Raw genomic sequence first — 26227 nt, 5'->3', positions numbered from 1 at the left:
GAATTGTCATGGAAGAGTATCGAAAATTGAATTTCTGTCATCACATTTCAGGGTGAAAAGAAGTAAAAAAAAACCAGGAGATTCAATCTTCTAATCTCTCTTTGAATCCTCTTCCATTTCTTCGTCCTTGCTGGATTTTTGCTGGGTCTTTGATGGGTCTCTGTTTGGTCCTTACTGAAGGATTTCATGAGTCTTTTTTTCTGGAGGCATGAGCGGGAAATAAGGGATGATTTTTTAGGTGAAAAAATTCACATCTTCCTGGAGATTCAATCTTGTGGAAGATCTCTTGAGGAGGTGCGAGAAATATGTGATGGCAAGGAAGGAAAAGATATCAAAATTTATCCCTCTTTTGTACTACGATACTTTCACTCAAAATAATTAATCCTTCCCAATATAGACTCCCTTTCTGCAACTCCCCACAAATTTCACCGTGAAACCTCTAAAAATTGATTAATTTTCACACGCAATGTCAATCAGAATCTCTCTTCCACACATATATTTTTTCCTTCCGCACAACCCTTACGGAAGATCCCTTTTGGCTTGCAAGAGGAAGCTACATATACGATGGAAAAAAAGAAGAAGAGTGTGAGGTAAAAAAAAGAAGCGATGAAGTAGCAACTTCCCCAAATGAGGCTTAAGCCAAAACCCAAATTGGATAAGTACAAATTACCCTCATGACTCGCACCCTGCCATCGTCAGGAGTTTCCTCCGCATCCTTCCCCGCAGAAAAAAAAACTCCATGTAATGAAAAGGAAACTCTTAAGCGAGACTTTCTTCATGTTACATCTCAATTTATTTGTATGTTTTGAACACACATATCTATTGCAGGTAATATCTTCCATTCCCTTTTCCCTCTCTCTCTCTCTCTTTCGTTCCCTACTTTAGGTACCCTCAGAGTGTCGGTACACAGACACGAAACATTCAGGAGCTCGATGACCAGGTGTAAATATGATGTTTTCTCTATATATGAATTTTTGATTGACACTACAAAAGATTCCGGTAGAATGTCACACAAATGGAGGAAGAGTGGATAAGACACAGCCAAAGCTGTACAAAAAAAAAAAGATTTGTGAATCCCCTCCAGGGAAAAAAAAAAGAAGAGATCCTTGGCAATTTTCCTCCACAACTATCTCTCATTCGGGCTTACCTGCCCTGGCTAAAGGACGATCAACAACAGAGGAGGATTCGCTGATTTTGACACCTCATCTTCACACCTTTTTCCAATAAATAACATTTATCATTTAGCTATTTGTTCCTCTTTCTGAGCTCTTTCGGCTCATCTTTGAGTACTTTTTAGGAATTTCAGAGAAGAAACATTTAAATTATTTTTATGTTTTCTTTAAATTATATTTAGAATGAGTTTTTTTTTAATTTTCTTGTGGAGAAAATTTTCATTTATTGTATATTTTTAAATTAAAAGAAATTAATAAAAAATAATTTTGAAATTGCTGTAAAAATCAAAAGGAACGTTTCGTGGCTGATGATTCCTTTAAATGTTTCGTGTGTTTTGCTGATTCTTTTATCTGTTTCGTGAACTCTGTTTGATTTAACCCTTTAACGTCCAATGTGAAACATAAAAACATTGAAACATAAACACATCAACATTTACGGTCGTTAATTCTTATCTACATTGAAACATGCGCTCTTTTATCGCGATTTTTATTCTATGAATTTTTTAAGAGGACTTTTCTCAATCAGAACGTCTTCTTTGGCCCCTTATGCGTGAATTTGATGCATTTCTAACATGGAAAAACAATTACATTCATAAATAATTGAAAAAATAAAATGTTTCACGTTTGGGTCAGCGTATGACCCAAAAAACGTTAAAGGGTTAAAATTGTTTCGGGGACTTTTTACAGGACTTTTTTAATTTCTAAATAAATTCGTGAACCCAAAAAAAAACTCCCTTAGTCGTTTCGAAATATTCTCAAATTCGTTTTGAAATAAAAAAGGAAACAATTGCATAACCATTGCAGGATATCAGTTAAAATTCCCGGCAATAATAGCCCCCGCAAAAAGAGCGTAAATCCCTTTACAAATGAATGATTCAATGAATGAGGGAACAAAAATAATGACTACAACCGTGTGTTGATTTAGTAGTGCAAAGTCGAATTGCAAATGTGAATTGAGGTATAAGAAGAACTTCAAACACGAAAAATCCCCCTCATCATTGGAAAAATAGATGATGAGGAAAATTGCAACCACATCATCATTTCCACTGGGTGGCCTCTCTCACACAGATATTTCCGGTAATCCGACTGGTGTTAACAGCAAAATGTTATCCCAACCCCCTAACTTTTTCTATGTAGGTACATACATATAGTTTTCATATAGTCAGCACCACCCTCATGGTTTTGCATTGAATATGTTGCGTATAGCTCAGTGTTTTCAATATTGTCGTCACCGCAATATGTAATACACGGAATGTGTGCTAAAGCTAAACAGCATTTGCACAACAAACTGCCAAGTGACGACTGATTGGAACTGCCAAAAGGTCCTTTCTGTTTGGGAGCAATTTCCTTGTCGAAAAATGAATCGAGATAGTTTGTATATAGTCAATTACCAGGGAAAATGCTTCTATCGCATCCACATCTCATACACTTCCCACAAAATGATTGTTCTCCATACACATGGGGGGAAAATTGACATTGTTAGACACTCCACGGACCACCGTATCAGCATTTTCTCTTGTCTTTTCTCTATACTCATTCTTCCTTGTCCGATTTGTGGTACAATAAGTAAATAGCAGCATATTGTGTGGCAAATAAATTGGGTTTGGTCAATTTTCTCCGGTTTTCAAAAGAGAACCAATGGATTCATTCCACGGGTGGACAACATCATATAGCCATATTGATTGAATTAATTTCGTGGAAATTGTGAAAATTTTTAAGGAAAGTGTTTTTTAGAAGTCGAGATATTGGCATTTGCCGATAAAAAATCGATTTTTTCTGTTATCAATTAGAACCAATATAAAATATTACTCAAAACATTTGCTAAACTTTTGATCAATTATTGATTGAATTTTGATCAAATACATTGAAGATTATAAATTTTAATTAACTTTTAAGCAATTTAGTGAATTTTTCATACTGTTCATTATTTTTTTTCCGAATTCTATGATTAAAAAAAAACATTGCAATATGGAGCAATAATTGAGCCATCATGTAGAATTTTTTTAAATGTTTAGTGAAAGACATTATTTAAATTTTTTATAAGAAAATAAAATCCTATAAATCATTTTTATTGGTAAAAGGTGACTTAAATTGATCAATAAAAAAATGTATATCTATCTTGCAATATTTGCTCAATTAGATTGTTCTAATTTGCATTGAGTATTGATTGAGCAGAGAAATTTTTTAATGGGCTCATTTAACGAATTATTATTTGATTCTATGATAAATCTATTTTCCCTACGCGATATTTTCCTCAATAGATTTTTTTATGAATAAAAGAATAAAAAAATAAATAAATAAAGGATATTTACCTCCCAAGCGTATCTCTTATCTGTAGGATCATTCGTCCATTCTCCAATAAATGGTCCATATTGGGTTTTCCGATGAATTAAATGTTTAGCATAAACGGAACCATTTCGCATCTCAATCTCTTGCGGTGGCCTCTGATGTCGAGCCATTTCGGCAAAAAGTTGATCTCTCGATCTCACCTGGAATCCCAAAATTAAATTAATTTCTTTTTGGTAATCTATGAATTCATTGAAAGTTTCAATTTTGACAAAGACCTACCTTTAGTTGCTCCTTTATGTCTTCTGATGGACTCAATGGGATAACTTGTAGTCCAGGTGGAACATCGAGACTTGTCGTGAGTCCCCGTTCACTCTCAAGCTCGTCACCACTGCTACCTAAGTGAGAAAATGAAAATGAAAATTATCAAGATAAGTAAGTTTAGAGCGCCTGTGGTTGCATCGCAAAAGTTGTTTAAGAAAACTAAGAAAATTGTTTAAACAGGTGATCAAAGACTCTCAAAGAGGTAGGAGATGTATCTGCAAGATGCAATGACGATCGCAAATTACACACTTTGCAATTTTTTTTCTTTATTCTTTCCTCCTTTCAAGAACACACAACACATGTTCAATCATACAAATATCCAATCTATCATTTCAGTGTGTAGAAGATAAAAAAAGTGACTCATTGAAATTGAGAGCAATATAGAAAATGTTTATTTGCACTAAGAATGTAGAACAAAAGTGAAGATCGAAGGTATCCCTTGGAAGATTCTCCCCCTTCGCAGGAAATGTACAATGTTTCAAAAAGACGACATGTAAGCACTTACAAAGGAATAACAGCTAAAAGAGTCAAATAAATAAATTGAAAATGTAATCAATCTGCGAGAGATTTGTTATGTCTAAAGTGGCAGAGAAGTTTTTTGTTGTTGCTGTGTTATCATGTTCCGAGGAGACACTGTGAATGTAATCTCCACCTGAAACTTGCAAATATTTACATAAGAGGGCCTTTGCACCCTTTTCAAGCACCCAAAATCTTTTTCTTTAACCATATAGACAATTATATATGTGCATTGAATGCATAAAGATTAAATTTCTTTCTTCATAATGTTGGTTTTATGGTTTTCACTTGAAGAAATGGGAGATTTATGTTGGTTGTATATGGGATGCTTGTTGTAATATAGAGATGTAATATAGAGAAAAGAAAATTGCTCTGCTTAAGAAAGCTCAGAGAAAGTCCTAAAAGCTCTGGAAGTAAAATTAAAGAGATTGAGTTTTTGACTTCTAGTTAGAGGAGATTTTTCTTAATAAAATCAGAAAAAAAAACAAGAAAACCGTTACTTTTAAATATTTTTTCTTAAAACTTTAAGTATACGGTCAAAAATTTCTGGATGAGAAAAAATTGAGGATCCTTCAACCCTTTCAACTGATAATTACTCTGGCTGTAGTTAACTGAAAAGTTGATTTGCATATGGCAACAAAAACGACAATTTATTAATAAACGGATTGACACATTTTAAAAATTTTGTTAGATTTAGAAATGAGAAGAATGCACCTTTCCAAAACTGGTTGATTTTTGAAAATCGGTAGCCTACAACCGAAGGAATAGGCAGTTAAAATTTTCCTTAAAAAACCATAAGTTTTGATCACCTGACTTTATTCAAAATCTCGCATTTAAGAGTTCACAGACTTAGATATTCACTCAGAACGTTTAAAACCAAGCTTAAATTAAAACCAGAAATTATTCTTGAACACCTTAAACACCACTGGATATTTTTAAGAAAGACATTAATTTTTAAATAAAACCTTAAAACATTTCTGGTTTATAAACACTTTTTAAACTTTTAGAATGCCCTAATTTTTTTTCAATAATTTAATCCATCTTTTACTTATTCTGATGAACACTAATAAAATCTAATTATCCTGAACAAAGGACAAGACATCACTAAAAAAATCTTATGAAATGAACAACTTTGTTTAAGGTTTATTCTATAAGCATTAAGTTCTTGAAACCGAAAAATGACTTTTCTTAATAGATTTTTTGAAGTTATTTTAATAAAACGTTACGTAAATCATATTCGGTTCAGAAACTTACAATTAGAATATAAGTCTTCGTTATTCTTTACTAAAGCGGTTAAATCGTAAAATATTTTCCTTTCACAAAAACAATTTAGAGTTTTTATGGGGAATATTTTCTTAGGTCCCTACATAAACTTTCTTTAATAGTAATTCCGAATAAAATTGTCTAGAATCACGATAGAATTTTTTTAAACTTTTCACAACATGAATGAAAAAAATCTTATTTTTTTTAAATTTCTTTTCTGAAGCTTATTTTACAAAAAAAAAAACCCCTCTTTAAAAACAAATTTTTCAAATATTCACAATTTAGAACTTTTGAATTACCTGGCATTTTAAATTAATTTAAGAAAACTTTCTTAACCATTTTTTAAATAATATTTTTGCACTTGAAAGTCTTGCAACATTTCTCACTACTAAAATTCACTTTCTCAATTTTTGCAGAGTCGTACACAACTTGATAATGAATTGCACGCAACTAGGAAAATTATCGCATTTGCGATCCACAGATTGTCTTTCAAACTCACTCATTTTGGTTCAATTTTGGGGCATTTCTGGGGCATTCTGGAGGTTTTTTTTAGGAATAAAATTTATTAATAAAATTCACTAAATTATTTGCAGGAATGTCACAATTAAGAAGGAAGAAAAGATTTTTATTTGAAAGGATTTTTGTGCAAAAAAAGAACGTCCAACACACACGAAATGTTCATTTGCCGAGGAGATAAGCACAGTGTCTGTCTGCCGGATGCTAGGGGTAGACTGAAATTGTTTTGATTTAATTGTCAAAGCGGGCAGAGAAAAGAAGCCGCATTTAGGGCCCCTCTACCACCACCACCATCGGCAATCGTCATGTGTCAGTGAGATGAATCGATGCGAGATTTGGTGTGTGAGAGTTTACCCTCAAAAAGAGATACGACTGAGGGATAAAATATCTGTATGTAGGGTTCGGGAAGGACACTCCGTGAGATAGAGACTGTGTGCAAAGGGAGGAGCTTAATGGGCGGTGCCAAAGGGATGCTGACTACCATCGCAGACGACTCCTACTGTTCCAACATACTACTGCTGCCACATATACCGCATTCACTCCAAGTATCCCGAATGAGGAGAATCTCTCACACGGATGCTGGGACATTTTATATATAGTATAATACCTACATACATATACAGACATATATATCGGCTCCAATAAGGGGGAGAAGAGATTTTCTTCATGGCATCACAGCTTTTCCCCAGCGGGAGAACATTGTGCGCCATTCTTCTGCAACATTTTGCACTATCTTTCAATTTTCATCCCCCAAATCTCTAAATAATTAATTTTACTTTCTTTTCCCCTGTGGCGGTTTTTTTTCTTTGCCAACGTGGTGTTGTGTTCTGTGAGATTATTTCTGTGTATTCTGTACAACGTGATTCTCAATGAAAAAAAATCCTCTCATTGCAAATTTTATTTTTTTGGGGTGGATTGAGAAATCTTTTCGTGTGCAAAATATTGCAATTAAAATGTTGTTGTAAAAGCTAAGAATACCCGTCAAGATTCCGTTGAATATATCACCGCGGAGACCACCCATAAATAGAATCACAGCAGTGTGACTTCTTTGTAAATTCCTCTGCATCCACAAACAATACATTCTTCGACCCCCCGCCCATGGAAATCTTTTCTCAATTTCGATCAAATTCAATGTTATCCATGAGAGCTGATTTTTTTCTTCTTATATTGCTTCATCATTGGAAGACTCACCAAGGGAAGAAGGAAAAAAAAAACAATAACATGCAAAAGGAATGAGGAAAGATGAAAATTAAAGAGACGATCACGGGGGAAAAATGATCGGATGAATAATAAATTTTTCAGCATTGGAATCGAACACAAACTGAGAGCACTACAATGGGGATGAAAAACGCATCCATGTTCGCACATTTTTGACTCTTACACGACTTTGATGATTGTCACATCGCCAGGGGGTCTCATTGTTGGTAATCTCCCTCTTCTAATGGTACTCTTTTCTTGTTTATTATTGTGATCAGTATTTGAATGCGTCTCCCTATTCTTCATAATAATATTGCTTTCCCATCTATAACCTATTGGAAACCTCTTTTAGCATTAATTTTTTCAATTGAATTTATAGCTGAGAGTTATTTCAAGCGCAGGACATCATTCGCCCTAGGAATCCTCTTATATAAATTCCCTATTACACGATATGCATAGAAAGGAAAAAATGGATAAGGCAAGCAAACACGGAGGGACTGCGATTCAAATGTGGACAATGTGAAGAACATTTCGGATGGAATTTTTTGTTCAAAGCAACTTTGCTCTTAAGCTCAGCCCAGTTTAATAATTTTGAGTAGGAGGGGCTTAGTTATGCCCAATAAAATAGCAGGATTTATTTTTGAAATATTAATAAAGAAGAAGAAGAAGTAGACATCCTTCCTGATTGGTTAATAAATTTGAGAACAACGTTCATTTGTTGATTTCTCGTTAGATTTTTAAAAGTTCAAAAAGAATTTCAAGCAAAACGGAAACGCCAGACCGTGAAGAAAAAATCAAACGTTTAAAAAAAAGTCAAAAAATCGTTTGAATACACCTAAAAGTAAGAGAATAAGCCAATTGCAATAAATTCCTTTCTACACCGCACAAAATATAAAACAGATTCAAATGCATTTTTTTTTTAGTTTTTCTTTCTAAAAGTTTTTAAAGTTTTCTAAGAATTCTTAAACGCCTTAATAGCGTTTTGACGTTTCGATTTGTGTTTTTTCTCTCAAATAATATTTTTTGTGTGTTTTATCAAAGAATTTGCTTATGAGCATATTTTTAAATTATTAATTACTAAATTAATTAATTATTTAAATAAATTAAAAATTGATAGTTTAATTAAATTAAATTGATTAAAAATTAATTTCTCTCTCCTAATAAAATTCTTTTCATTGAAATGTTTTAAAATTCATATTTAAATTAAAATCAGATCAATTACTATATCAGTGCCTTCTACCCCACATCAGAGAGCATTAAACAGACTGATAAATCTCTAGAAATATTTTTCCTTCACACGCATTTCGTGTCATTCCACATACACTTAATATTCATATCAGCAAAATTTCGAGATGAAATGAAATATTTTTTTAATCTCTTCCACTTTCATATGCAAAGTGTGTGAGAGATACTCCAAGATATTCATTTCTTTTTTCTCTAAAAAGAAGAGCAATTGAAGCTCCAAAGAATAAGCTATAAATATCATTTGGGTAGAGGAAAATCAGGGTGAGTATTAAGGGTGTAATGTACAGTGTACAACACTCTTGGAAAACATCCCTAATTAGCATAATCTGATCCCATCTTATTCATGTTTTCTGACGCGTGAAAGTCAGTCTCTTTTGCCGCAGTTTTTTTTTGCCAAGCGTGGATGCCTTTTGCTTGGAAGACACACACCTCATGGGGAGAGGGGTAATAAATTCTCACTCAATTTGATAGTAATACCATTATTTCTGGTTGTTTATGTCGCTCCTAAAGACCTCTCTGGCCCTCTTTTCAGCAAGGAATCAGGGTGCATTTCTGGGTGCAATTCTCGCACCATTTTACTCTCGAAAATGCGATATGATAAAAGAAATTCAAAAGAAAAGCCCGGAAAAGGCCACAGAGGGTGAGTTTTTAAATTCCAACTCGGAAGAATAAATTGCATTCTTATCGGAGGGGGAGGGAAAGATAGAGAGCGGAGGGTTGGGGAATAGGAATGTTTGAATTTCTTCGTCGCAAATGTATTGGATTTTCTTCCAAACGGACTCCTTATCATTCTTTTGTTGTCCAAAATCTCAACATTTCTTCCTCTCTATCGACTTGTGTGTGGCAGAAAATGAAAAGACTTTTTCCACATTTTCGTGGAGAAACGAGGAAAATGTAGTACGCCTTTATGGCAAAGAGAGAGAGAAGAGAAAAATTTCAATGGGAATTTCATGTGAGTGCATTCTAAATCGAATGGCAAACATAAACGTGTTGAGATTTTAAATTGATGCCAATTTCCCAAAAGGCATGAGAGGATATGTGATGGTCCTTCGCGATATGGGGAAGCACACGTTTTAAATTTAACAATTGAATTTTATTGCAAATGATCATGCCCATTGTCGTCCGACCATTTCGCCTCTAAGTGGCAGACATTAATCTCCCCAAGATTGCCATCAAAGTATTTTTTGCTGCTTTTCGTCTCTTAATTTTGTATTTTTTCTTTAATGCTTGTGGACAAAATGTTTGACTTTTGAAGCTTTAGAATGACTTTTGCAGCTTAAGAAATACTTAAGTAAGCTCAATTAATGAATTTAGAAGGCTTATGAATGAATTATAATGCCCAAGAACTAGTTTAGAAACTTAAGAATATATTCATAAGGCTTTAGAATGCCTTCTGAAACTCAAGAATGAGCTCAGGATGCTTTACAATTACTTCTGAAATAGGTATACCTGCTCAAGAATGAGTTCAGGAAGCTCAAAAAAATTTCAAGAAGCTTAAGAAAAAATTCAAAGAGTTCAAGAACAAGAAATTCAAGTAGCAAAGGAATAATTTAACAAGATTCTTTCAAAATAAATCTGTTATTGAGTAATTATTTTGTGAAGAACTCAATGTATATTCTGAAGGAAATCTTTTCTGATCTATCTTTTATTCATTTAAGAAAAGGTTTTCCTTACAGAATCAAGGTAAATTTTTAATCAAAAACAAATCTTTACCCTAAAAAATCCTTTAAAAATAAAGAAAACGAATAAAAATGAAATTTTTCCCACAGATTTTATCATTAAAAAATCTCAGTATTTGTCCTCCTTTTTGATGAACCATGTGAATTTTTCGCATCTTTTAATGTTAAATGAAATCCTTGATTAAGTTAAAGAAATAAAAAAAAATCTCCCAAAGAGATTCCAAATTGAATAATGGATTTTGCAAAGGAGAAACCCTTTCTCAAAAAAAATCCTTCCCTTTTGCTTTCCAAAATTTCGCGTGATTTTGGGGTTAAGAATGCTGTTAATCTTCAACCCCATTTTTCCAATTTTCTCGGACAATAGGATGAAAAAGGGGTGCAAGTGAAGGTTTCCCTGAAATCCCATTAAATTGCGGAGAAAAAAGGGTTCAATGGAGAGACTTAAGTGGTTGATTGTCGCACGAAAATTTCTCAATATATTGTTAAATTAAGATATATTGAAGGCAAAGCATCGTCCAAGGAGATTATATATGAAGCCTTTTCTGCAAGACTTTATACCAAAGTCACGCAAGAAGGGCTCGCAGGGAAGAGCTTCTGTGAAGGGTTAATGCACCTCTGGGAAGTTTATTGATTAATGCATTTCTCCTGATTATGGTCCATCAAGGATATTTTGCGGAGATTTCTTCTTAAAGTCTCTCTGATTGCAAGAAAATCGTCTTAAGGATCAAAGCTTTGTTCAAAAATTATCTTCAGATTGACCTTGTTCTTGAAACAACATTTTCTCCTGTCTCTACAATCCTCATAAACCAACTCCTCTGACGTTTGAAATGCATTTTTAGAAATAAAGAAAAAAAGAACCTACATTATACATAGCGAAGAGACCACAAGAGAAATTCCATATATGAGGGTCAAACAATGGAAAGACGATATGGGAAAAACTTGGAACAACACAGAATGAATTTTATATCTGGTTGAGAATCAAAATGATCGCAAATGACATGGCGCACGCCAGTTAACTTCCGGCGTATGATTTTTTTCCTTCGTCTTTGCCTCTTAATAGACATTGTTCAGCAGAGAAGGGAGAGATATATTCTCCATGAGGGGGCTTTTCTTCTGGATTCCCAAAAGACTTCCGTTCACCTTTAGCCAGGAGTGACGAGAAGAAGAAAAAAAATTGGGCGAAGAACCTTCATAGTCTCCTCTTCTTGTACGGAACACGCCTCCTCGTAAGACACTGCAAAATGTGTGTACCGTACGCAGAGGAATGTTTGAAATGCAAAAAGTCTTTCACCCTCCCTTTGATGGTTTTTATTACCAACGTCAAGGGTGTGTGCATATATGGAGGAATTGGAGTACATATGACGATTGAATTTCGCGACTCTTCATTGTTTGAAATCACCTTTTAAACTTCTCCTCCGAAGAATAAAAAAAACCTCCTCGATGATGGTTAGATAACTTTGAGGAGAATGTCAGTCAATGCCATGATCTTGAATAAAAATTCGCCTCAAGAGTGCAATCAGCTGCTTGTTCTTCAACTTCTTGCATTTCCATTTTTACCCACCTTAAGTGGCATTGCCATGTAGAATTTTTCTTCTGTAAGGGTTTATTCCTCAGTTCAGATTCTTTTTACCCTTCTTTACCACGAAGAAGAAGTTTTCTCCCGAAGTGAAAGAGTCTGCAGAAATATTTATTTGCCCTCCTTGACCTTTATGCTCGAGTTTATGCTTATGAGAGATATGAAGAAGAGTTTTTGCAGTATGCTCAATTTAATTTTTTTTATTTAATAATTTCAATAGGGGAGGGCGGGGCTAATAAAGTCACTTAAGGGTTTGGAAAAAGCCTAAAATATCATATTTCCTAGCTAGATAGAACAAAATGATCTGAGAAAGAGTTGTAGGGCAGTAAATTTCCTAAAGAAATGAGCTAAACATTTCGCTTTATCCATTTGGGAAATATGATATTTTGAGCTTTTTCTAAACCCTTAAGTGACTTTTTTAACCCCGCTCTCCCCTATTTAGAAAAATTTAAAAATTAAAAAAATATATTTTTAAGAGACTTACTTCAATTTAAAAGTTAGGCAAATTTTTAGTTTCGATTAATTAACCTGTTTAGGGATCTATCGTATTTAGGATATTATCTGTTTTAGAAGGATACGTATTTGGATTAAGGCCTATAGTTTTAAGTTATTTGTTTGACTCTTTGTTTTCTTAATAAAATTCGCTATCAAGGAAAAAGAAGTAATTAATTCGAATAAATTTGGTTAAAGGAAAAGCTTTTTAGGCGTAATTTCAATATAAGAGATGGTCACGTTATTTTGGAAAATCTATCGTGCTAAAATACCATTTTGCTGTGTACTCAATGACGTCACGGTACCACGTGACACATCACTTTGTTCACATTTTTGGCAACTAGCGCCACGATTGCTGATACTCGGAATTAAGATTTAACACCGAAAAAAACAGTTTTTGATCGATTTTGTTGCCCGAGTTTCCAAAATAACGTGACCATCCCTTAATTGGTTAAGAATTAACCTTGACGAGTTTCAAATTAGGCTTCATGAAAATTTCGTGGGAAAATCTAGGTTAAAAACATGCACGTATGTAATTGTAATTACAAAAAAATCAATAATTAAAATTACATATAATCAGAGTCTATTAAACGATTGATTACACCATCCCTCTACCCAAGGCAACAAGACGAGTCAAAGAAAAAAGCTAGAAAGGAGTGTGTGAGAACTCTTGAGACTCCCAGAAGCCAATTTCTTGCGCGAGATTCACTATCAAGAGACGAATTTTTGTTCCTTTCAAGAAAAGGATCTCGCATACAATGTATGGTATGACTGTTAGGGCCCCTAACGGCGATAATAATAGTCATTACATGCTATTGGAAGACTCGAGGGCATTTTTGACTAACACAATACGCGAAGACTTTTTGGCGGGAAGTTCCTTCCATATCGTGTCAGTTGAAATTTTGCCTTGCTTTATGAAGTGGGAATTTTTCCAATTATATCCTCAGTGGAAGGAATTGTGGAGGATTCACCCCTAAATGTGTCTAAATGCACGTAAAAGGATAAATGTAGAAGTATGGATGAAAAAAAAATTATTGAAGGAAAAAATTAAATCTCAATTTTCTCCACTTGCTCAATTTTCCGACCCTTCTCTCTCTCTTGACTTTTGAACCTTTTCTTTATTGTTTACCATAAATCATCGCATCGCTCCCTTCCTCCCTTGGGGATTTTCTTGTTTCATACCAGAGGCGAACATTAGATTACAATCTGTCTGCGCGTGATAAAACAACACAGACAAAATTGTTTTGATGCTCTCTCACTCTTCTGGCTGGGAGGAAAATCCCAATTCATGGCACCTCCGGAGAAGAATGTTTCTGACAGTTGATAACACTTCCTGGCAAGTGTTGCCTCTCTCAAAGCGTACCGAACCATGCCATGCTAAATGGGTGATTTTCTCACACTCGAACCACGCGGGAAAAAGAGTGGGAAAATGCGGGGGGATGCCTTCATCGTACTTTCATCGCACAGATAAATTCAGTGTGTGTAAAGGATTTCCCGGGAGGGTGGAAAGTGAAGAAAAAGGGTGGGATTTGTGGGTGGAAATGCCATCATAGGGCGCCAACACACATCAAATGCTAACACACTCTCTTGATATCAAAAACGAGAGACGAAGGTTGAGTTCTGGAGATGAATTTTCAATGATTATGATGGCACTGGGTACCGCCCGGTGAGAAAATTAATTATCACTCTTGACAAGGAATAATCACAAAGCAAAAAGCATTCTGCAAATTCTTCTCATCATCGTCTCTCCTTTTTTTTCGCCTCTGTGCCATAACGAGCTTTTCATGAAAATGAAGGATTCCCCACGGTGGGAGTTTTCTTGTTTTCACTGCCAATTATCATTTTTTTTTCACACGAAACGGAAATGGAATTTTTTTGGGGAAATTCATTCCTCGTTTTGTGGGTGAAATTAAATTCAAATGAAAGTAATTGAATTTTCCCCATGTATGCAATTTTTCCAAACACTCTTAAAGGGTTTTTATTATTTGTATAACTAGTTATTAAGGTGATTTGGACTTTTTAAAATTCCAATTGTTTAACAAGAATTCAATGTGTTGAGAGAAAACACGAATAGTAGCAAATTTGATTCATATTTCATCAATTATTGAGTCATTTCATTGATTGCAAATTTAGGGCAATTAATGGGTAAATTTTGGTTATTTATCTCGACGTGCCCGAAGATTATGAACCATATTCCTATCTTTTAACACAGGAGTATGGTTCATAATCTTCGAGAGCGTCGATCTGATATCTAAGTAAACAAATTTTACCAAAAGGAGTTTATGCGACTCTCATGTAAAAAGATCCTCAATCGCAGAACAATTGTAATCCATTTCAATTTGTAGGAAATAATAAAAAATAGTAGAATCACGAGAGAAACTTCCCAATATCCACTGGGATCACATAGAAAAGTGTAGTGATGGCACAGTCCGGGAGTACATAACCTCAATTTTGGAACAACATTTCAATGAATAGGAGGAACTCCATTTTTCTCTACCAGCATCGCATCTTCACAGCACTGTAGGTTCTGTGTATATAAAGTAGCAAAGCTCCTTCAAAAGCCTACTCTGAGATTCAAGGTGAGTTTCCGGGAAGCTTCCAGAAAGGCCACAGAATTCAATTTCAAAGTTGGAGTGGAGCCAGATCATGATCTTTTCGCTCACACAGACCCAAAACATCCACCCAAGTAAAGAAAACGCTCAGTTGTTGAACCCAGATCCGAGGGAAAGGACTCCAAGAAGAAAAACTCAATGATGGGAAGCCCGGAAAGCCAGAAATGAAGCAATAAGCATTCAAAACTTCATCCGGGTAGGCAGGAAAGGTTGGGAAGGTTATAAAGAAGTCAAAGAGGTCCCCATGCCCACGCTGGTCGAACGCAATGGAGTTCCTCCTATTCATTGAAATGTTGTTCCAAAATTGAGGTTATGTATTCCCGGACTGTCCTACCACTGCACTTTTCAATGTGATCCCAGTGGATATTGGGGAGTTTCTCTCGCGATTCTGCTATTTTTTATAATTCTCTACAAGATGAAATGGGTCAAAATTGTTCTGCGATAGAGGAAGTTTTTACATGGCCGGTGCATGAATTCCTTTGATCAATTATTGGGCTTAATATTGAGTCAATGTAGAAAATCAATTATTGAGCAATCAAAATTAACTGGTTATTGTTAAAATTTTTAGTCAATAATTGATCACTCGATTGACTGACTCAATTGATTTATCAATTATCGATCAATCATTGAGCAATCTGATTGACTCAATTGGAAAACTGTTTGATTTTTATCATCAGTTTTTCCTTTTCACAGTTTTATTAAATTTTTCATAATTCAACTCTATCTGTCATCAGACAACCTTAGAAAAGGCTCCTTAAGTCTATTGTAAAAGTATCTACCCTAGTATCTACTTCTATGTATGTATGTATATAGCACGATTGTTCATGTTGTTTGCAATTTATGCAAACAAATTGTGAATCAACACAGGGTTACCCTCATGAAAAATTAATGTAATTTGGCAACCAGAACTCATCATACGGTTTCCTCGTGCGGTGTGCTCAAAAATCAACAGCCTCTGGGTAATTAGACTGGTGTATTCTCACCACCACCGTCACACCCGTCCCAGAATCATCGGAGACATGCAGAGCCATACCCACGGATTGAATTTGATAAACTTCCGAGAGCGAATATGGCTTTGAACGCGTGATTGTTTGCCCGGGAAAATTGTAACATTCAATTTTCGAAAGATAACTTCCCTCTCCATCCCCATTGCTTTCGTGGAAATTCAATCAGCCCTTGTGGCAGGGAAGAGAGGAATAAAAAAAACAGATGACTTACATTTCGTTTTTCCTTTTCCGCATGGGGTGGGTGGGTTGTATTTCCCACGCAAAACGTAAAATATCACAGAAACTCCCTCTTTTTGATTTTATACTCTCTTCTCCCCCATTGCAATGCGTGGGGGTGTGATGCCCCCGTACAAAGCACCTGAGCCACCCTATACTCTCCTTTATTCTGCCAGTCACTAGCCATCCACCATTTGTGGGATCATGTACTTGTACCACCAAAGAGGGGAGCCTCAAACACATCAAAGTGTACGAGAGAAATTGAAATTGAATGCGGATTGAGCCAACTGATGGGCGGTCACCACGTGAATATGACTCCATTGAGGTACTTTGTGTCCATTTGGAATGGGAATTGGATGTGACCAACAACCACCGTATCCAGCTTCCACATCAATCAATGGGAATATGCTTTCTCTCGTGCTCTTTGATGAGGTGACGAGTGGAATATATTGAAAATTCATTTTGATTGAATTCATCCTAAAATTCACTCCACCTTTTGACCAAATGCCCGCGTGAAATTCCATTTGATTCCATTCAATGAGAAAATTTTATGTTTTTGACATTTTACACAGCATCGCGGTGTAGGAGGGGGAGGGCGTTCGGAATTGGAACATTTTCCTCTGCATTGTCTCCTTCTTGCCCCTTCGGTTGTCACGGGGATATTTTACACAAAGAATTTCAATGAAAGAATCCCCTCAAGATTTTCTTCATACAATAAAGTTACTTCCTTGTTTTCCTTCCACACCTTCCTCACTCAAAACACCTCTAAGAAATTATTTTTCTCGTGCCAATACCGTGATAACTTTGACCGTAATTCCATGGCTTTGATACTTTTGTAATTTTAAATAAAAATATTTTAATGGAAAATGGGGAAAGGGATCAGAGAACAAGTGTGTAGTTAAAAAAATAATTTGTAGAAATTTTCAAGAAAATTACCACGTTTTCCAGAATGAATTAAAATTAATCATAGAATTTTTAAATTAAATTTTGACTAGAAAATTCTGAAGAAAATTCTTTTCGTAGTTTGTGCATAGACTCCTTTCAAAGCATACTTACAAAAAAAAGAACACCCACTGATAAGACTATCACGTCTTAAGTTTGGGCGAATTGCAAGTCAGTATTTTAATACTTTGCTATCATTTGGTGGTCTTAGTTCTGTTTAATTGATTTTTGATCTCTTTTTAAACTAATTGTTGATTGATTGTTTGGTGACACTGAAAGACGTAATTCAATACAGCTCATCTATCAATTCAGCTTTATGCGGACATTTTGTCTCCTCCTCTTTTCATTTTTCTTGACACTTTCGCGTTAATTTTTTTAATGGATCGTTGGGGTTTTTCTTCGCTCCTCGCGCGCTATCCCCCATTGAGATAAGCGAGAAAATCAATTTGACTTTGGCTCCATTCTTTGCATTATTCTTCCCTCCAACACATTCCTCTGGGGCAAATGGCATGAAAGAACAAAAAAAAAAAGAAAGAAGAAAATGCCTTTCGAGGAGCCCATACGGGGTATTTTATGTGATTTTGATTTACATGGTTACTGACCTCGCAGGAATGAGGAAAGTCAAATTGACTTTCTCAGCTACTGTTTCAAGTGGTGGAGACTGATCATAAAGGAGTCCACAAGTTGTAAATTCATTAAATTATATTTCTTTACTATTTTATAAACAACAATCTCCCTCCATTGCACGCTGTTACCGCGTATTTTAAGAAGAAGAAAAAGAAAAGAAAAAGATTCTGTTGATGAGAAAAAAGAGGCACAGAGGAGGCATGAAAAAAAAAAACGAGGAGAAAAGCATTTATGAAATAATAAACTATTCATAACTTTTATCGCTTTCAATTGTCGATGTCTCTGTCAACCATAAAAAGGCTCCTAAGTGGAGAGACTCTGGGTGATTTTTTCACAGACACGGTCCCCGCGTGAGTAATGTAACAAGAGATATCTCCTCGCATTTTCCCTTCACCCACCACACTCGCACAGCATCCATAAGTAATCAACACTGATCTCTCCTCGACTCCTAAAATGCAACTTCCAACAACAATATTTAGTTATAATGAACTCTCTCATACCCTACCATGTCCCTATATACAATTCATCTGTTGCACCAGCTTCTTTTAATAGTGCGAACGTGACAAAAGAATAAAACTTTTGCCTTGGTGTGTAAAAATAAAATCGCGATCTGCATCGTGTTTCATTGAGAAGCCAAATATAATGCTGTTAACACAATGAGTTGCATACGATATATATATCGATTGACGAGCAATTTGCATTCACTGCAGAGATCATCCTCTTTTGCTTATAGTCCGCGTCAAATGGTCATCAGTTATGTGTGTAGTCAAGTAAAATGAGGCGAGTCAGCACTCTTTAGTTAGACAGTGATAGTCTTGCTAAAGCTGGAGCACATTTAGGCATTGTCAACATTGCGAAAAGTTCAATGAATTTTTCAAAAATATTTTTGAGTAAATTTTCAGTAGAGGGGGCTTTCGTGATGTGAATAAACGTGGGGTCTATTTAAGTTAGTTTTATGAGAAAGGTCAATTTTTGTATTAAAAATGTTTGTTTCTTCTAAATTAATTGAATTAATTTTAAAAATGATTTTTGTAGTTCTTTTAGAATCAGAGATACTGAAGAAATATTCTTTGAAAATTTTCAAAAGTTTAAAACGATTAAAAGAAAGAAAAATATTATTTGTAACATCAGAAACAATTTGAAAATGAGAAAAAAAGTAATGTTGATTTAAAAAAAAGTATTAATAAATTTCAAATTCAAATATTAAAAAAAATATTCCTTTTCTATGTTTTTTTTTTATATATTTAATGGTTTTTATATCTATTGGTCTTTATTCAAAATTGAATAGGTATTGAATTATTAAAGCACCACAGTAAGAATTCTACTGTAGCACTTAAACTTTTATATACAAAGCAATAAAAATTAGTAGTTATTAAAAAAAACATAGAAAACTGAAGTGATAAATATATTTTTCAAAGAAAAACTGGCCATGGGTAATATTAAAATTTAAGAGGAAAACCTTTTTAACAATTTTAATTTTTCTATGTTATTTTAATTTTTCTATGTTATTTTTATATTTCTATGTGATTTCTACTTTCCAACATTTTATAGTGATTTTGAGGAAATTCTAGCATTCAAAACATTTTATTAAATTTTTATTGAAAACATAGAAAAATACTTCGATCTTCCGCAGTTCATCATTATAAATTTTTCACTGAAGAAAATGGAAAATTTAGTTAAAATTGAGAGTTTCAGTGAAAAAGCATAGCAAATAAACCAAAAAATCGATGTTTTTAGTGCCTCAGAGAATAAATCTTGAGAAACATTCTACTGTGAAGCATCACTGTAGATATTTCCCACACCTTTTGCCAAAGAAAATCAAAAGACAAATTCCCTGCTCTCTATGAAAAATTTCATTGAAAAAAATTGTGAAACTTTTAGCGTACATTCTAGCGAAGCTGGGAAGATGAATGAGACAGTCAATACGGGAGATGAGTGGATGGAGTCACCCATGGTGAGTAGAAAATGGTGTATGAGACACGTGCAGTTCGTCACGGTGGTGTTAACGTACTCATTTTTTTTTCTTCAACTCTCTTCTCTGCATCCTCCCTCTATGTGGATTTGCGAGGAAAAATTTTTTAACACAATAAAGATGAGAAGCTACAGCAGCAGATGCAACTTTAACCATGGAAAGCCACTTCACAATTAGCGAACATATAAACAACAAACACGAGTGCCAGATGAATAAAAAAAGTTCTTTTAGCTTGGGCAAAAGGGAGTCCAACTTCCACGATTTTTTTTATTAGTTCTTTAACTCACTTTTTTTGGTAGGTAGGTAGGTATTGATATGATCGGGCAATAACGAACTTCTTTTGTCTCCGTCAAACACTCAATAAATACATGCTCTCATAGTCTGGAGCTGTGGTTCCGCGATCACATCAATTTCCGTCTTCAATGCCTTCAATGTGTGTTCAATAAGTTTGTAAAAAGAAAAATAATAAAAAAACTAAAACATCACAGATGGAGAAAAGTGAGTGTTCTCATAATTTTACCACGATAATTTCAAAATAATAAAATGCAACTCAATTGGACTTTTGTGCTGAACTTTTAACCCTACACTTCACCCATTGTCACTCAAGTCCTTTTGCATATTTTTTAAATTATATTCTCAACAGTCTTTTGCATAGCTGTTAACACTATCGACAATCTCAAGAGGTTGCAAAACGGGGAAAAAATCGAAGAGATTTCGCCCAAAGCAGCCGATAAATTCAACCATTGAGACTGCTAAACAGTAGTCTGAACAACTTAATTGACTTTTTTGGATTTCACGTGAAAACCAAACGCGAAAAATCACCAAAAATTGATTTTGAGCCGTCGACCACTCACAATAAACTGCCCGATATGGGGGGCTTGGTGTGAGAAATACCCCAAAAAATTGAGTCTATTTGAGCATTATCAGAAGCTCATGGAAAAAGTGATACGATTGATGATTTCTCGATAACATAAATTTGACACGTTAATAGCGTGGTAATTGATAGTTTATGACCCTCTCTGCAGTCCTAGCTACTGGCTAAAGAGAAGCCCGATAACAAATCGTTCTCCTCGTGCCAGATTTAGCTAGTTGGACCCAAAGATTTCTTTGGATAAAAAAATCTTTCTAGAAAAAAATGGGGCTTGAAGAAAGAATTTGGACCCACTTGATGTGATATCTAGCGCAACAGAAGCATTATCAGCTACCATGGAATCTCCACAGACAATCCCATCGTGTCATCATTCACGTTTTTATCAATAATCTCATGCAGATTTTGATCGATTGGGAAAATTCAAGAGGCTCACGTGAAAAGTCTTTGGAAATCATCCGATTTCAAAATGTTTTAACTTTAAATTAAAAATATTTTTAGGGGTCGTTGGGCGATTTTCTTTTAAATTATTTAAAAGAAAATCTCTTTTTTGAAATCTAATAAATCTAATAATAATTTAGGATTATTTTCTGCTAAAGGAGTTTACTCATTTTTAGGTTTTTTTTCTGGAATTCAAATTTTATATGTTAAGGAATTTATTAAAGAAATTCAGTTATCATTTAATATGAACATTAGGTTTGACGTTTTGTAAAGGAAAGTTGAAAAATTTGGCAGAGTTTTCCCAATACATATAGCACAATAAGCCACGCCCATATTGTGTCACGTTGTACGTTTGATTTAACTAGCATAAATTAATTTTTTTTTTCAGTTTATCTTAACGAAGTATATTAAATTCGCTTGAAGCTTATGCACGTTTGCTTTGAGGCTACGTTACAATGGGGGCGTGGCTCTCATTTTTTTTCTCTTTTATTAATTTGTTTTCAATTAATAACAACTGTATGACAGAAAAAAATATTTTTATCAGTCCATTAATATTAAAAATGCTTCCATAAATTTTTCTGTCAAATTTGATTTTCACAGAGCCCTAAAATGAATAAACTCCTTAAAAAATAAACTAATTGAAACTAAAAATGACTCAGGAGTTATATTAAAAACTTCTTGCAAGTATCATTACATCTCTCTTATTGCCTTTTAAGCCATGTGCGATATGATAGAATTTGTGTTGAGACGTTACCTGCGTAATCCCATCATTAGCAATCAATATCAACACAACATGGTGAGACATCAATTAGGTGTATGATAAAAAAAACATATAAGCATTTCACGCGTATTGATTGAGTTCTTTTTTTGAGAGTGGATGTTCTTCCATGTTGATATTCCGTGGCGATAAGTGAAAAGTGACGGCGATAGTACTTCTTCAATCAAATTCAAGGTATTTCCATCGCATTCACTACTGAAAAAGTACCTATATATAAGTACCTACTTGTAAGGAAGACAGAAGCAAAAATTCGCCTGATAAGTGTGCGGTTTGAATGCGATTCACACCATAATCGATTTACATTCAATGACACTTTTATTGTGACTGATGAGCACTGAATTTATTCACTGTCTTACAAACCTAAAGGTGCTTTAATGCTCAAGAAGAAAATACAGCAGGATGGTGTGAACAAGTAAGCGCGTGAAGAGATAAGATGGTGAAAAAAGTGAAAGAAAAATCCTTGAAGGGTTAACAAAAAAAAAAAACACAAAACTCACTTCTAGGCGATTTTTGCAAACACTCTGTGCTAATTTTTGCGACTAACTTGTGCAACATTCACTTGTGGATTAACTCAGAGGGAAGGCATTTTCGTGTGTGTCTCTATCAATTTTGAACGAATGACATCCGCTGATGTGGTTAAAAAATTACCCATTCCCTCATTTTTTTTTCGTATGTAGCACAACTATTGACTTATTCTCTTATTTTTGCGATGATTAAGTCGTAGCTTCTTATCTTTCTGCCTCATTCCTTCGCGTGAGGACGTCTTTGCAGATTATTCCTCCGGATTTTCTTTGTAATATCTTTTCTTTTCTTTATATTTTTTCTTAAGTTCAAAATGGAGAAAAACCCCGACTTATTGAATTTCTGGGATAATATTATCTTCGCTTAGAACTTATCACTTTGCTCCACTCTGGGTTACTTCTCTCTTGGGAATTTCTGAGGAAAATGATTATGTGGCATCACCATATGTACTCTTGAAAATCACTTGACGTCAAATCCGTTTGGGGTTCTGACATACATTGTGTGTGATAAAAAAAAAGAGAAACATTATCATTGAATTTTAAATGAAATTCCCCATTTATCTCATCCTTCCCACGCATTTAGGCCCTCGCTCAAGAGATATCTCTCTCTCTTCAAGAGACGTTTCTCCTTCTACAAAAATTCAAACAACATTTAATTTTATTATGACGCCTCAAAAATACTTTCATGCACAAGATTCATCACACTTTGGAATAATTATAAATTGAGATAAAAGTTTATACTTATGGCGGAATGAAGTTATTAATAATGTTGCATAGGGGAACGTGGCCCAATTGCGACCCCCTAATTTCTGTTTCAGAAGGATTGAAAAAAGTCATATTAAAATGAATTAAATCTTTCCAAGTTTGGTACCATTGGAAAGGTCATTTAATAGGCTAACTTTGTTCTATAGATGCAAACATTCTAACTCTTACCTGTTATGAGTAATAGTCGAATTAAAAAAAGTTGCTAAAATTGCACTTTTTCACCACGGTGTTCCAATTGCGACCCCCTGTTTTTGCCGTAATTTGTGGGTTTTTCACTAGTAGATCACTTTTATCACTACTATAAATAGGAAAAACAACATGAATTACCCGGAAAAGCCGGAAAATCAAGAATTTATTTTCAATTTTCCCCACATTTGTTTTGACATTTCGCCCTCGAGGTGACTACACACACTTTCACACACACCGACAATTGCGCACTCACTGACGTAATTCGCAGAAAATCCACGAAAATTCTTCTGAGGAATGCGTAAATTACACTAACTGCACTCCCCTTTGGCTTTAGGAACATTTTCACTGCGAAAAAACTTACAAGAAACGTAAAAAAATAATGATTTTCCTGGAATCAAAACACAGGCCGATCTGTGTGAGGAAGACACTGCCACACCACTACACGCATGCGCGACTGCTTTACCGTGGTGAGTGGTGGAAATAGACGGTCCGAATTGGAACATTTTGGGGGTCGCAATAGAACATTTTGCATGTATTACATTTTCACTTAATTACTTAAAATACCTAAAATCTTTCAAAAAATTGTAAATCAAGTAATAAACTAGACCCTCTAAGCTACAGAAACGCGGCATAATATGAGACATAATAGTGGGAAAAAAACTCATATCAACTTAGTTTCTAAAATCAGAAAATGTCGGCCATGTGCTGAAAATGAATTTTGATTTTTAATTCGTCCTGTTGTGTACGAAACTAAATTATTTTAGGCGCTAACATTACCTTACTATAATATCTTCATAAAATAAAAAATATTTTGGCGCTACGTCCCATATAGGAACAGGGCCGGCCGCCCTATATGATGTTGTTGTTCTCCTTGCGGAGAAGTAGTGGGCGGCCTTGCTAGATACTACCACGTGTGGGCCATTTTACGGATAGGAGTGTATCAATCTCCTGATCCAACCGGTCAACGTGATCTAATTGCACGTTGGCGGATGGGGCGCGTTGCCGGGTTCTGTATTCGAACCGGCGACCTTTGGATGCGCACTCAAGCGCTCTATCCACTGCACCCCAGGCCCACTATAATATCTTCATAATGTAGTGAAACTAATTTTATAATATTTCGTCATTTACGAGAAAAAGGGGAGGTCGCAATTGGGCGGCGGTCCGAAATGGGCCACGTTCCCCTACAAAATGTTTGTTTTTCTTTCGGAGAATAAACTTCTTTTCGTATTATGAAGAAATATGTCCCACATTAGTCAATCTTTCCCTACATTCGTTGCTTTCTCTGAATAATCTTCAAAGAAATTTTTGAGACAGTCTATTATTAAAAAGAAAATAAAATGTTCTTGGATAATCAAAAAATGATCTAATTCATTAAGTTCAGGTGAATGTACTTCAATGTGCAGCATGAAAATTTCGAGCTGTCTATAGGAAGCCGCCTAAAACACCCCCGCAAAACACTAAAGACGCAAATTGCACCCCCATTCACCCATAGAGAGAGCCTGAACCGACGTTACATTTATACAAAACACACTAATTAACCCTCCATTCTCTAACACACGGTGCGGTGGAACATTTATAAGATTTCTATCTTTGTTGATCTCAAAGCAATTTTCGGGTGAACCCCCTCCGCAATTGCCGAAATATCTCACTTTAGGCATCAAAGTGAAGTGCAAGCAATTGCTTTCAATCATTGTATCACCTCATTTTGGAAACAAGTGTTTCGTGTGCGGGGGTGGCGAGTGCTAGCACCCCCCGGTAGGAAACACACGAAGAAATAATTAAGTGATGAAACCAAATCGAATAAAGGAAGATATAGCGATGGGTCTGGTGTGGTTACCTCGTATTGTTGACTCTTCTATGTTCAATTCAATTATTCCAAGATATCACGCAAAGCTATTTTTTCTTCTTCTTTCGGCGGGGGTTGAAGGAAAAATAGAAAATACCCAACTAGGGGTACTTTGGCACCCTCTAAGGTGTACGAAGGGGGGTTATTCTATGCTTGGGAAGAGTGTCTGTTTTATGGTTAAAACTTTTAATTAAGAAATCACGACTATGGAGAAAAAGGAACCGTTGAGGATCGTTAAAAGCAGTGGGTGCACGCAACAAATTTTCACCCTCTCTCTGTGTCTGTCTGTGGAATTGTATTCTTCTTTTTGGCTTCGGGGAAAGGGATGAATTTTGTGGAAGAGATGCGACAATTTTTGCTTTGGGCAAAATAAATATGTGTCAACAGCAAAATTTAAAGTTATATCCCACCAAGGGTGGGCTGATATTGTACGTATACACAGGGTGTAGTAACAGGGGGCGTTAAATTGGGGGATGAGAAAACATATGTAGAAGACAAAATTGAATATTAACACCCTTCCTCGTACCGTGGGGATGATCGTAAATAATTCGAACACATTTATTATCTCATCTATGTCAGATTATCACAAATTTCAGGGGAAGTTTTGTACGTTTTGCAAATGCACGAGACACCGTGAACCAGGAGACATACATAGCACAGGGAGAATTACCGAGAGAGTGAGAGAGAAAGGCAAAAATCACCCCTTGTACGATGAAATTTATTGTCACCGGGCTTAAATTAACATTTTAATATTTTTTTTCCCTTCATATAGGGCTAGTGGAATATTTATTCATATCTCAATGATAATACCAAATTATTCGCATTTTATTTTGTATCAGATTCCAGGTGGTTAGTCGTGGTAGATTGCGTTTACCGTGAAGATTTCTTTTTGTGTCACACAACAGACACACTCTGCCAAGGAAGAAGACCCTTAAATTTGTTCTAAGGAACTGGTTTTAGGCATCATATTCGCCTTCTTAAGTGAAACCCGATGCCCTATCATTATATTTCCTTCCTCCTTCTTCCTTTTCTTCCCGTGCTATGTACATACATATCTGCCAGATGATGAATGTAACAATGGCCCAAGAAGATTGATGATGAGCACGCGCCCCGAAATTTCAATTCTCCATCACGAGACCAACGTCACCGGTGTGTCCCCAAAGGCACGCAAAGAACA

The 26227-nt window shown here is 35.1% G+C and overlaps 2 protein-coding genes across 5 annotated transcripts in view; both read right to left on the bottom strand.

The window, feature by feature from the left end:
* Positions 1-26227, bottom strand: part of LOC129788976 (dachshund homolog 2) — a 1190888-nt gene that overhangs the window by 242556 nt on the left and 922105 nt on the right. The window lies entirely within an intron of this gene.
* LOC129788958 (transcription factor hamlet-like) overlaps positions 1-26227 on the bottom strand; it is a 68603-nt gene that overhangs the window by 32160 nt on the left and 10216 nt on the right. For 2 of the 4 annotated variants that reach the window (XM_055825473.1, XM_055825476.1), the window contains exons 1-3: positions 22227-22291; positions 3741-3856; positions 3485-3661 (exon numbers count right to left, since the gene is read on the bottom strand). In XM_055825473.1, the coding sequence (XP_055681448.1) occupies positions 3485-3661; positions 3741-3856; positions 22227-22284 (351 nt within the window). In that variant the 5' untranslated portion in view covers positions 22285-22291. Of the gene's footprint in view, positions 1-3484; positions 3662-3740; positions 3857-22226; positions 22298-26227 lie in introns of those variants that run through there. The other 2 variants (XM_055825474.1, XM_055825475.1) reach the window with 2 other exon arrangements.

Source organism: Lutzomyia longipalpis, chromosome 2 (genome assembly GCF_024334085.1).
Source record: "Lutzomyia longipalpis isolate SR_M1_2022 chromosome 2, ASM2433408v1".
NCBI lineage: Eukaryota > Metazoa > Arthropoda > Insecta > Diptera > Psychodidae > Lutzomyia > Lutzomyia longipalpis.
The sequence above is the reverse complement of the archived record's forward strand: the minus strand, read 5'-3'. Positions and strand labels throughout refer to the sequence as shown.